Source organism: Cupressus sempervirens, chromosome 10 (assembly GCF_028749045.1).
Source record: "Cupressus sempervirens isolate cs-2001-9-10 chromosome 10, ASM2874904v1, whole genome shotgun sequence".
NCBI classification, from domain to species: Eukaryota; Viridiplantae; Streptophyta; class Pinopsida; order Cupressales; family Cupressaceae; genus Cupressus; species Cupressus sempervirens.
Genome location: NC_143127.1, coordinates 216315863 through 216329846, shown reverse-complemented (window position 1 = coordinate 216329846; position 13984 = coordinate 216315863). Strand labels below are relative to the sequence as shown.

General features: G+C 37.5%; 1 protein-coding gene across 1 annotated transcript in view; it reads right to left on the bottom strand.

Moving 5' to 3' along the window:
- Nucleotides 1–13984, bottom strand: part of LOC149533398 (myosin-3-like) — a 166088-nt gene that overhangs the window by 134401 nt on the left and 17703 nt on the right. The window contains exons 2-9 of the mRNA XM_089806981.1: nucleotides 5942–6043; nucleotides 5680–5823; nucleotides 5401–5551; nucleotides 5103–5130; nucleotides 1982–2147; nucleotides 1699–1762; nucleotides 1511–1524; nucleotides 1344–1428 (exon numbers count right to left, since the gene is read on the bottom strand). Of these exons, the coding sequence (XP_089663107.1) occupies nucleotides 1344–1428; nucleotides 1511–1524; nucleotides 1699–1762; nucleotides 1982–2147; nucleotides 5103–5130; nucleotides 5401–5551; nucleotides 5680–5823; nucleotides 5942–6043 (754 nt within the window). The remainder of the gene's footprint in view (nucleotides 1–1343; nucleotides 1429–1510; nucleotides 1525–1698; nucleotides 1763–1981; nucleotides 2148–5102; nucleotides 5131–5400; nucleotides 5552–5679; nucleotides 5824–5941; nucleotides 6044–13984) is intronic.

Below are 13984 nucleotides of genomic sequence, written 5' to 3'. Positions count from 1 at the left end.
GAATACCCAAGTTTTGGATTGCTTAAGGAAAAACAATTTTGGGAAGAGCGGACTATTATGTCCCCTATTTAGAACAAGATTGAACAATGAATCACAATAATAATAAATGGACAAATAAAAAATGATATTATAATATATTATCATAATGATATTGATATAATTAATATTTAACCATACGAATAACATGATATCTGATTAGGCAAGAGCCTATAACACAACAGTAAATTGTCAACCTCTTATCTACAAGGTCTTGGGTTCAAATCTACTCAAGCTTAACAAATAATCATAATAATTAATCACAACATATAATAATTAATTATTCTTAGTATTTTAATTTGAATAGTAATATGATCTTCATATTTAATACATTTGTAACAGTTCTTGTCTCAAGTTGAAATTTTTGTTTCAGGGTTATTCAAACTCGCAAGCAAGATGATGTCGGAGTTGCATAGCAAATACCAAAGTTTTGAATTGCGTGAGGACAAGCAATTTTGGGAAGGGCGTACTGTGATGTCCCCTATTTAGAGCAAGATTGAACAATGAATCACAATAATAATAAATGAACAAATGAACATAATAATATAATATATCATCATAATGATATTGATATAATTAATATTTTACCAAATAGATAACAATGATATATGATTAGGCAAGAGCCTACAATACAATGGTAAATTGGCAGCCTCTTATCTACGAGGTCTTGGGTTCAAATCTACTCGATCTTAACAAATAATCATAATAATTAATCACAACAAATAATAATGAACCTTGGCTTCGGCCTCTTACCGATCCAAAAAAAAATGATATATAATTAACAATATTTATTATAATAATATAATCATATGATTAAATAATGCAATATAATAATATGGTATTCATAGAGTAACATAAATAAGATATTATCTAAACAAATATAACATTGTAATAATAAAGTAACAGAGGAAATAAACAGTTTCTATCATTTGGAACACTCCATGCAATTAACAACCAATAAATGGTTCACCAATGTGTAATTGGTGATGCATAAAGATTAATAAAATTACTGTATTGATTGCACATATGTATTTAACTTTTACCTTCATATCAATAAGAATTAAAAATTAATTGTTTTAAAAAAACATTAGGAAAAGATGTAGTTTAGAACATTAGATGCAGACTAATGCTCTTCCTCCTTTATATCTTAATATTCAGTTATGCTTCTTTTGCAACAAAAGTAGAAGATAGCTTGTAGTGAAAACATCATCATGGCAAGAAACACAAATTAAATAGTTAAATTCAAAGTTTAAAATAAATAATTTAAGGTAGAATTTTAAAAATATTAAGCAGACATGATAATATACCTCTCAAAGCATGAGAAGCCCCTGCACAAAGCTGATAAAAGATGTGATAAGATCGTTCCCCTTGAGCCTGTTGCACAATTCTCGACTGCACATGAGTTCGTGATATCAGTTTCCAGTTAGCATGGTGCAAATCAAATATTCGAACAAAATAGTAGTGCACTCCTCACCTTTTCCAGCATATCTTCCACAGCAGAGTGACAGTGAAAAAGACATTCCACATTTGTCAGCATAATATCTATGACTTGTTTCTTTAATATTCCAACTAATAACTAATGTAAACAAAATTCAAGATTGACAATATATTAACCATCAATCCATATTAAAATTTAAAATTGATAAAGAGAGAAACCCTTACATGCTTGAATATTAGCACCGGAAATCTTCCCAGAACTATTGAAGTGAACGCTAATCAACTTTCCCTGCATACCATTTCAGACAATACCTTTCAATTTTGACATTCCTGCTAACAAGCCCAACAACATTGCTAAGCAACAATCCAAGTATGTTAAAAAGAGTTCTGTTACAATAGGATAATAAATGTTTGTATATACCCTTTTTAGGGTAAAGACTCTATTATATCGGATATCCACTTATACTGTGTAAAATTTGTAGTATATGAAAGTTGACTGACAACTTACAAATCGGCTAGAGTTATCATTTTTTAGTGTCCTCGCATTGCCAAATGACTCTAGTATGTGACTTGTTTTTAGAAGTGTATTCTCTATTCTGCTACAACCTCCAATTGATGCAAGGTATAGCATTGCTCTTTTTGCAGTTTCTGTTTTACCAGCACCACTTTCACCACTAAAATACAAACATTTGAGACTGTTAAATATTCCATTAAAATAAAAGCACTATAAGTATTAAAAGAGAAAAAGGGAATGGTATTATGCAACTTATAGAAAAATTACAAACTCCAATTTAAATATTTATACTACTAATTATTATACTTTGTTGCTCTTTAAACAATATAAAATACATTAATTCAAACAGAAAGTTCAACAATTATTTAATGCTCCTACAGCAATAAGATCAACCAATATTTTCAGGCAAGAGCCTACAACACAATGGTAAATTGTGAGCCTCTTATCGAAGAGGTCTTGGGTTTGAATCTACTCACACTCACACTTAATAATTAACAATAATTAATCATAACACATAATAATGAATCTTGGCTTCGGCCTCTTACAGACCCAAACCTAAAAAAAAAAAAAACAAGATCAACCAATATTTTCAACAAGATAAATATGAAATCGTAAATAAGGACAAAAGGTTTTCAAATCAAAAGGTAAAGGCAGCTAAGATAACTTGACAAACACCACATAAAATAGTGAATCAGAAAGTGACAGTATTCTCATGACAATACCAAAGTACGCAGAAACAAAAAGAAATAAGTTATATCATAAAGAAGTATGTAGCCTCTCTTTGACAGTTACCACATAAACTACTCTACCTAGGTTGCTTCAAGCACAGCTGTATCAATATGACAAAGATAGTCACTATTATCAAGAATTCAATTCAAATATTTCAATTCAGTTTGATTTCCCCATGTCTGCCTTCCAAGTAATGGTTATCAAACACTAGTACCTTGTACGTGGAATTCGCAAAAATTAAATGCTTCCAAATACAAGTTTTCAGTCTTCAGATAACCATGTATAGACTTCTACAAGGAGTTGATTTAGTTCTCGATGCCAAAATGCTGGATATCATTAATAATGCATATCAAATTTAAGAAAGTATCTTACGAATATTTTATTTGACAGACATAAAGAAACAATAATTTATTTATCCCTAAAATTGAAAAAGAACTCAGAAAAATGGCAAAAAAGCTGCATTGATAATGATATCCAAACAGAATTTGATAGAGGCATAAATTACCACAAAATGTTAACAATCAATGCTCAACTAAAGATAAATAGAAGAAGTGGAAATGGAAAATGATTTGAAAGATATAACAAACGAGCATGCTGTAAAAGTTTAAGACAGGCTAAAAGTCAATCTCCACGGGATGCATAGTGCATATAATTGAAATAGAACCAAATTCAGACACAATGTTGAACTGAACAGACAAAATGCAAAATAAAAGTTTTCCATCCTCCCTCTTTAAATTCAACTCATAGATTGGCAAGAGCGTGCACTTGTAATCATATCCATGTATCATGCCATCAAAATTAACACAAAATATTAACAAGTAATGCTCAATTAAAATTCGTCAAAAGCATGACACAAAGTTTCAAGACTGGCAGCAGATGCATGGCACATATTATTGAAGAAGAACCAAATTCAGGTCCAATAGTGTGCCACATGTGAAAGTAGGTATTGCGCACTTGGTGAAAGAATTATTGGACCTTCATTTGTCGAGTCACAATCAGCGGTTAAGAAAATGTGGTAGCTTCGTGTAAGACCCAAGTTCAAATACCATGCAGATGTAAAGCCTGTGGTTTTATGAGCTTGTTGAATCGAGATACTTGCCCAGCAAATCTTAACCAAGGTCTCAAAGCTTTCACTTAGTGGAATTGCGAAAAAAAAGTGTTTCCAACATTTAAATATCAAATTTCAGAACATATGGAAATCAAATCAAGAGTTTTTGATCAAAAAATGGATTGTTATGTCGAAGGATCAAATTTTAAGTCATTGTAGCCTATCACAGGCCTTCCACCTCATTATAGAAGCCTATAAATCAAATGTCAAAGCCTTCAATCATTGTAGACAGGTTAAACAGTCTGCAACGTGGTAGCTTTTTATAAGATCCAAGTTCAAATACCATGCAGGTGTAAAGTCCATGAATGTATGAGCTTGTTGAATTGAGATACTTGCCCAGAAAACATTTCCAAAAGAGAAAACCAAGGTCTCAAAGCTCACTTGGTGGAATTGCGAAAAAAGAGTTTCCAACATTCAAATATCTAATGTCAGAACATATGGAAATCAAATCGAGAGTTCTTGATCAGAAAGTGGAATGTTATGTCGAAAGATCAAATTCTAAGTCATTGTAGCCTGTCATAGGCCTTCCACCTCATTCTAGAAGGCTACAAATCAAATGTCAAAGCCTTCAATCGTTGTGGATGGGTTAAGCAGTTACATGTTTAGGAGGATCAGTTACAATTCAAATTCTATATTTGCATTTTGGTATTACAGTTCAAGTTTAAAAGAGTTCCAGGCAATAAAGGGTGTTAAGCTTCAATTAATATGAGATATATATCCCAATTGTTTTAAATGCTACTATTATATCTAAAACCTTTTATCAGCTAGAAGTTTCAAATTGTGATTTCTCATATTATATCTACTTAGGGATATGACTCATCCCAGCAATGCCGAATTTCAAATATTGAGATTGTTTGCATAACTGTCTCTGAAATGTAAAGAACTTGAGAAGGCAGGAATAATTCCAACAGCATGTAAGCTAATAACAGTCAATTTATTTTTAAACTAAGAGGCCCTATGTTTCACTGTAAATAACTAGAATTCAGTGTAAATGTTCATGCCAACACATAAAGAACTACCAGGTACAGCACAAGTTACATGAGCACCTGTGATGGTACTATTTGAATTTTAATCTTAAAAAGGAGGCAAGTCAACAAGGTTAACTTAGGAGGAGCTAGTAACAACAAAAAAATCTAAACAACTGTTTCCCCGTCTTTTAGGCAAAGTAATGTTAAAAATCTTGATTCGAGCATAACCATTCATCAGCAACAACATAAATGAATGGTAATTCACAATTCCTACTCAAATTGAAGACCGTCAAGGCACAGTATTTTTTACCTTACGATAATAGATTGACTTATTCCATCTGCACAAGCCAATGAAATAAGAAACTGTAAGTTGCAATACAGATGCTGAATGTACTCTGAATTCAATTTTCAGGCTTTATAATCCACCATGATTATCTCAAAATATGTAAACAACCATTCTTTGTACATTACATTTACTGTAAGAGAATTATCAAAGCAAGACGAGCATTATTCAAGCTTGTATGAATAATCCTAACACACATGTCATCCCAATGATAATTGTTTTTGTCACAATCAAAAATCCTTACTAAAAAATAGCATTAGCTTACCTCTCATCATTGCATCAAATGCAGTATCTGCCATCATGTATACATGTGGATCATATCTAGCTTTGGATTTATATGCTTTGATGAACTCATGACCAAAAATGCCTACATCTTTGAATGGGTTTACCGCAACCAATACAGGTCCTGCTTTAGTCTGGACATCTTTAATCGCAATGAGTGACAAGATGGCAACCTACCCAAGTGTTGTTCACAGAAAACTTGCAGAGAAAAGTAATTTGAAACTTACAAAAAGGTGACACTAATATTTTGTCAATGACTTACATAGATCATATCTTGTGCATATCTTTGCTGAAGATTATAAAGAATCGAAGGTTCATTCAAGTAACTAAGCTGAATAAGATCATTGGCTTTTTCAAGAATATCTGGATTTGCAGGTAGTATATTCCTCACAGGAGATTTGAGAGTCTAGCAACGAAACATAATCAGAAGGTTTATAATAATGGCAAAAGTATTTGAAAGACAAACTGATTGACCTTTCAAAGGACATCAGCTTTTAATAAATACAAATGATAACAAAACTTACATTGCCATTAACAATTTTGGTTATGGCCTCTGTGCCAAGGATTGATTGAACCACCCCTAAACTCCACTGGTTATCAGGAAGCATACACCACACACGTGAGTTCTGTGCAGCCATTTCACGCAATTGGTTAGGGTCATAGAATGCACTTCAAATTATTATGAAACAGACAACATTCACATCCTAGAGGAATTCAGAGTTGGCAAACAAACTTAAAAATAAAGAGGTAATGTTTCCAGCAGGCAATTAAACCACAAGTAAGAGACTACTGTTTGTGATTCCTATAGAGGGCTTGAATCACAAAACATTTACATCCTAATATGTAAAGAAAAAATTGCTATAGAAATTTGTGAAACAGAAATGACGAAGGTGTGTAAATAAACCATAGAAGACAAACATATACTTCAGATAGTTTTTCTAGTAACAAATACTAATATTCGGAACTATCGAAAAGGACAACTGAATATACATCTTTGATGATTAACTAATTTAATAATGAAGAGCTATGTATTGCCAGTTTATATGGAATTCAAGATTTTTACTTATTAATATTGCTGAGCATTTTGTTTCAAAACGTGTTATGGCACCAAGTGGTACTAAAAGTCCAAAAAAGCTATGTTTGAGCATTCAAGTATGACTCAAGTCAGAGACCAACATTTGATTTGTAAACCCATGTGATCCAGAAAAAATTAATACCATAAGATGGAAAGAAAACTATGTTCCCCCAAGTTTTTGGTATGATGACGACGTGACGGGTTTCCGGGATGGCAAATTTTTTTGGTGATTTTGGGGATGGGGGGAGAGACGGCAAACGGGGACTGCTATATATATATATATATATAGGGAAATTTTAAAAATATACATTGAAATTTGCAAATATACATGTCATTCATATGAAACTAAGAACAAAGCATGTCATTTAAACATTATAGAACCATAACATACAATATTTGAATGCCATCTAAGAAATAATATCCGATTTCAGTACTCAATTGTCAAAATGCATATCAATATCAGTGAACAATATCATAATGTTAAACATCATAAATCTGAAAATCTAAATCTAAATATGCCTAAAGCTATACGCCCAAAGGCTAGAGGGCTGCCATAAAGTAATAAGTATCAATGTATCATAATCATGTCCACGTTCAACATAAAAAACATAGCATAGAATAATGAAGCAGACTATTGCTCCTATTTTGCCTCCACCACATTTGGAGGGGTGGGGCCCACCTCGGCAACCTAGTAAGGAGCCCTTATTTTTTAATATTCACTTTTAAATTTTTTTTGCATAAAAAAAATTAAATTTAAAAACATTTGTGGACGGTTGGCCATACCCGGTACGGTTGAGGACATCTAGGCGTCCCCTCTCTGTACTGGAGATGGCCAATCGTCCCCCTTTTTTTCCTTCCCATCCCTAAGTTTCAAGGATGTCCCCTGGTAATTTGCCTTTTTTGGGGACGGCTAGGGGACGTCCCATACCCATCCCCCCATCCTCGGGACGTCCCCGTGTCCGAAACTCCTATTTTTAGGACGGGTACACGTCTCCGAGGAACATAGAAAGAAAACATCATAATTGTAGAGCATGATAAAACAATAATGTAATTAAAAATAGATAGTAGTGGCTTTGGGTAGTTAGGTAGTGAGGGAATGCGTCGGTTGGTCTCCCTAACCAACCGAGCACTATTTAAGAACATTTGGACATCAATGCTGTACTTGTTTTTGGTAATAAATAACGAATACTATTTCCCTCGCAAATATTTGGTATGATTACCATTGGTAATAATTTTTTATGTCGATACTGGTAGCATTGAATTCATGCTTCGATATACTATACTATACCATTCTACATTTTGGCACCATTGTCAGGGACTGAAATTGAGCCACCTTCGTGACGAGCAGGAATACGCACCACAATACTACAATGACATAGGAAAGACCATATAACGAGAAGTAACCATGGAGAGGCTATAAAAGGGAGATGACAAGAATGAAGCTCTGAACGAGCACATGGAACAAGTAGGGACTGGAACGTAGACATCTTCATTGGAGGAAAGAGCTGAAAAGCTCCTCAAAATTTACAGGAGATGGAACAAACCACAAGGGAAATCATAAAACAAGCCAAGGGGTAGAACATGGATACCATTGTCAAGGCAGCGGAGGCCTTGTGAAATTTATGAAAGAAGATTGTCATGAAGATTAGAGCATACTCATGCAAAGTGGAACATGGCACAAAGAGGCAATCGAGATATGGAAGGCAGGAAGTGTCATTACCACATTCATGGAGCAGCCACCTCTCCCGCAATTACTTGATCAAATGGAGGAGTTTAGGGGGACATTTCTGGAACTTCAGCAATCAAAGCAATTGACAAGAAAAATGAAAGAAGAGTGGGAATTGGAGAAAGCAGTCCAGGCAAAGAAGTTGGCCAGGATAGGATGGAAGCCTTGCAATTGTTACAAGGAGTTCGAGCTAAGTAGATGACAACATAACTAGATCTACAGCTTCTACGACACCACACACCCAGTTCAGGGACATCTTCCCACCCTACATCTTGAAGTACAAACTCTTTTTGGTTATTGGTTGGGTAGTAGTCTGGAAGACCTTTTATTTGAGGGGGGGGGAGATAATATAGAGCATAATAGAACAATAATGTAATTAAAGATAGATAGTAGTGGGTTTGGGCAATTAGTTAGTGAGGGGATGTGTCGGTTGGTCTCCCTAACCAACCAAGCACTATTTAAGAATATTTGAACATGAATGATGTACTTGTTGTTTTTAGTAATAAATAAAGAATATTTCTATGATTATAATTGAAAATAATTTCTTGTGTTGATATTCGTAGCATTGAATTACTATAATCATTCTACAACAACACTACTTTTGTGAACTAAAGATGACAAATGTAACAAAGGTAAACTAAAAAAGAAATGGTATGAATTCATCAATTATATAATCTATCTATACGACGAGAGATACATTTTCTACAAAAATGAAATTCGAAACTTTAAAAGTTATCGAAGAAAGTCAAATTAAATATGCCCTATTTGAAGATTGCCCAAAAAAATTAATGAAGAGTTCATTATTAGTTTATATGGAGTTTGAAAAGTTGTCCTTGTTACTGACCATTTTGTGTTAGGAATATGTTGTAGCCCCAAATGGTACTACATAGATAGCTTCTAGGAAATAAATATATTAACCACTCAAAAATTGACCTAAGATATCTTGTGTTATTTGTATATTAAATATTTAATGGTATCACATTTCCACAATCGATAAAGACTACTGCAAATGTTTCTAGGTACATTGAGTTTTTATCATATTTTCAAGAACGAATGCATGTTCTTTTCTCAAGGATGAAAATCATGTGGAATCTAAGAAAATTTGAGGTAAAAAACTGGGTAGGTTTTTTCTCCCCTCTTCCTGCGTTGCACCTGCTATAGCTTGAGTGTTGTCGTCTACCTTCATTGTTTATCAACGCTGCTTTCTCCATGTTGGCTTGAGATTCCTCAGTCGAGTGTCTATTTTTTGTTTGCTCCTACAACTTGTTCTTCCCAACTTTCGTCCTGGGTGTTTGGTGTTTGGTTTCGGTCGCAAGCTCTCTCCCGCATTAGTGTTGCTTTGTCACCTGTTTTGGTTCTACGAACAAGTGTTGCTCTATTTCTATTTCTATTTCTCCATTCTGCATGGTTTTAGTGTCATTTGTGAGGTGGCGGCTCTCTCATTGTTGCTCCTAGAACTTGTTTGCTCCCATCTGTGGAGATTGCTTATGAACGTTGGCTTATGTTTGTTGTTGTTGACCCTATTTGCCTCACCTATTTGTTCCTTTTGGTGGCTTAATCGATCAGTTTCCTATCTAGTGTTTAGCCTATTCCTGTTTCTACCATGTTGGTCTGTGTGGGTGCAATCGCCCCTCTACTTGATTTGTTTTTGCAACCATTCATGGTTTTCAATCCGCCATGTCGACCTCTACGGAGACTCCCCAGTGTCAACGTCAATCTCTAATATATCAAAGACTCTATGACCATCTGCTCAAGCTGGAATTGGAGAACCAGCACCTAAGAGACACTTTGCAGTCTCTCTCCGAGACAATCCTGACACTCAAACAGCAAACCGACTCCAACACTATACTTCTGAGCAATATTTCTACCACATTCACCACTGAGACAGCAAATTTCAAGTCCGATCTTCACTCTGTCACTAGGCAACTGGACGAACTAGACACCACGAAAGACAAGCAAACCAAAATTGTGGCCAAGCACTCTTCCATGTCGTTAGAAACTGATCAGAAAGTTAAAACATGCACCTCTTTGTGTAACTTCTGGGCGTAGAGAAGTTAGTTCAAGGGAAGATTGATGATGAACATGTGAGGCGTGCTCGTGAGCTAAACTTGCGGGTCTAGGCCTTCCTACTTCTACTATGCACCCCACTTTAGTCAGTTACTCCTTCCTCAGTGATCGGCTTGGCATCTCCAATATTACATTGGACAGGTGTTGGCTTGGCCCGGATTGCACCCTCTACCTTTGGTTTCTCTCCCTATTTGACAGGCTCCAAGCTCTTAGGGTGAAGAGGAAGTTATTCCCTCTTCCCATAAAGATTTATCTTGACGAGGATCTCACAAGATCATAGGTGACAGATTTGAAGAAAGCTAGGAGTCTTGTTGTGGAGGCAAGGAGCGATGGGAAATGAGCAGTCATTCTGAACCTTAGAGCGGTTATTCATCTCCCCTCCCAATGATTGGGAACCAAGACCGGCCTCCAAGGCTAAATGACGGTCTCACTAGCAATTAGGCAAGAGTGAGCCCTCCACCTGCTCTATGCTTGTGTTGGAATGGCAATGGCTCTTTATGGTCCTAACCAGGTCTATTTTATGATGTCATGGGATCTGTTGATATTCTGGTTATCATTGAGACTCACGAGAGCCCCGTTCGTCCTCTTCCTGGAAATGACAAATATTAGTGGTTGTCAGTTTGTAGGGTTGAGGTCTATGCTTTTGGTGGTGTTCATGGTTTTGGGGGAGTTGCTTGCTTGATCAGAGATGGTCTTCTCAATTCTACCTCGATGGTACATTCTAACACCTCTGCTAGATTCTTGTGGATCTACATTGGTCATATGAGTCATCATCACAGTGATATCTTTGTGGTTGTTTGCTACTTTCCACCGGCCTCTTCACCTTAAGTCATGCACAATGTTGAGGGCGGGACCCTTTTATGGACTTGCAAGAATGCATCTCCAAGTTCGTGGCTATGGGCGACATCATTATCTTAGGGAACTTTAATGCAAGGACTAGAGATGTTCAAACTCCTCTCCATAACCATGGCTCAAACTTGATTTGTACTATAGAGACATATCCAGCCAACTTGGGTCTTCAATGCCTCTCCGAGGATTGTCACGAGCCTCTCTCCTGCTGTGGTCATCCCCTCCTCCTGCTTTGTGAGTCTTCTAGTCTGGTGATTCTAAACAACCTCTCTTGCTTCTTGGGTTCTAGCTCTTTACATGCTTGCCTCATTGTGGTGGTGCAAGCATCATGGATTATGCTTTCTTGTTTCTCCTTCATGCCCTCCACCTCCATCTGCAATTTCACTATCTCCTGCCTCACTTTGGTCGATCATACTCTCCTCAACCTCGTGGTTTGCTTCTTTGCCTACCCTTGCTCATCCTTTGTCCATTGTGACCCACCCCCATACCCTTATCCACTTCACTGAGAGTGACTATGACCTCTTCATCCTCCATCTTAGACTACTGCTCCCCCCCCCCGATCGCTTCACCCACTATAGTCATGCTTCTTCCATGTTCGACTTATTGGTCGCTGTGACTTGGGAGTCGACTCTCCTCTCCATCCCTCGCCGCATTTCTCCCCCCCAGTCCCAAACACCAAAGAACCTTCCCTATGAACCAATGGTTCAATGATGATTAAAAAACCTTCCACCACTCCTTACGCTCAACCTTTTTTACTCACTCCCCCACTTACACTCTGTTGCGACTCTCTTACGACCGCTTTCTTCACTACAAGAAACTGTTATTCATCGTGTCTCAATGCAGATTGTTTTGTGACACGCTTATTCGCAGCCCCAAGCTATTCTGGCACACCTTGTTCCTGCACCATCCTCCTCCCCCCAACCCTCCACCCTTGACCTCTGCTCCCTCACCTCCAATACCTCCACTCATTATGATATTCCCGGCCAACCCTCTCTCTACCTCACCCCTCCTCCCCATTGCCACTTATTCACTTCCCCCAGCATTTACAAGGTCGTCAAATCCATTAGATGCAGTAGGGTGACAGATGAGGAAGGGTTCCAAGTTGAGCTCTTCAAGCTTGTTATCTCAATCTTGGGTTCCTTCCTTCCAATGCTCTTTAACAGGAAAGTGTGTACTGGCTTTTCTAATTCTCAGTCGAAGCATGTGATCTATCTGATACATAAGACCAAGGTGGCTTTTGACCTTGGCAACTACAAGACTTTCATGATTGGACACATGTTTGCCAAACTATATGCCACAGTGTTGAACACTATCCTCTCTAGAGAGCTTGACAAGAGACTTTGTCGAGCTAGGGGCCAGGCTGGTTTTCGGGCAAACTATCAGACCATGGACAATATCTGGATGTTGCAGGCTACTATTGAGGAGGCTCGGCACCGCTCGTCAAAAGTCTATTGTTCTTTTGTGGACTTCCGTAAGGCCTTCGATTCCATCCCCCGGGTGGCCCTTTTCTGAAGGCTTAGAGACATTGTGATTTTTGAGACTTTACTAACAGCTATTATATGAGGCTATATGAGATTGGAAGAGTAAATTCAGGACTCCCAAGGGTTTCTCGGATCCTATTCAAGACACCATAGGGGTGAAGCAAGGCTTCCCTCTCTCACCCACTATATGGCATCTATACCAATGAGCTTGAGGCCTTTCTCAAGGACTCCTCACTCCTTCGCGATGTTTGTTACTTGCACTAGGTTCTGATCTCCATTCTCTTCTTCGCTAACGATGTGGTTTTTATGGCCTCCTCTCTTGAGGGTCTTCAGAGGCTTCTTGATGGGTTAGCATCTCTTTGTGACTTACAATAGATTGTTGTTAACCTGGGTACGGCTCGAGCCTTCAACTACTTGAAGGACCTCACATCACCATTTCTACTATCAAGGCCAGGAGGTTGACATTGCATCCTCTTACACTTATCTCAGGGTTAAGTTTTCTAAACCCCGCTTCAGTTTGAGATCTACCATCCAGCCCAAAGTTGGCAAAGGGTTGGGCTCCCTTGCCATGTTGGAGAGACAGCATTTCAAACATCACTTTCAAGACACTACATCTAAGTTATCCCTCCTGGACTCCTTAGACTGATTGTGCTTTATGGTTCTATGGTGTGGGGTCCCTCTCCCCTAGACTCAGATTGGCTCTTGATCAAGCAAGTTCAAATGCTTTTCCTTCGATCTATCATCAAATGTTATCGATCCACCCCACACAATTTTATTCTTGTAGAGTTCAGAGCCCATCCCTTCAAGCTTGGGGCCATCTTTGATTTGATCTGGTTTATTCATCATCTCTGTGGTTTTGTAGACTCCGTAGATGGTTGTCATCGTTATCCTACTTGGCCTATTGTTGCTCTGTTGTTGTCGCTTACTTGGACCCCACCACCAGGGCCTGCTGTTGGTTTACTCAGGCCAACACTTTGTTAAGATCGATCGGGATCGAATTTGACCGCCTCCCTCCCTTTTAGTTTTCGTTGGATGCCCTTACTCACCTCCTTCCCTTACAACAGGACCTGAATGGGCATGTTAGACTTGATTTTTATAAATCGTACATTATCACAATCTAGAGTAATCCCCAAGGGGCTTACGTCCTCAGATGTCCTTCTATGTTGAGCACTTTTGGGATGTCCGCGATGGGATTATTACACGCCTAGGCTACTTGTCTCGACGCTAGAGTCATATTCTATGTATCTCTATGGGTTTCTTTCGTGTTGGTTACCACAAGCTTCAAATTCAATCTGATCACTGCATGGATAAAGAGGACTGGATTTGTCTGTTGTGTACCTCGGCTTAGGCAAAAACAGAGACCCACTTT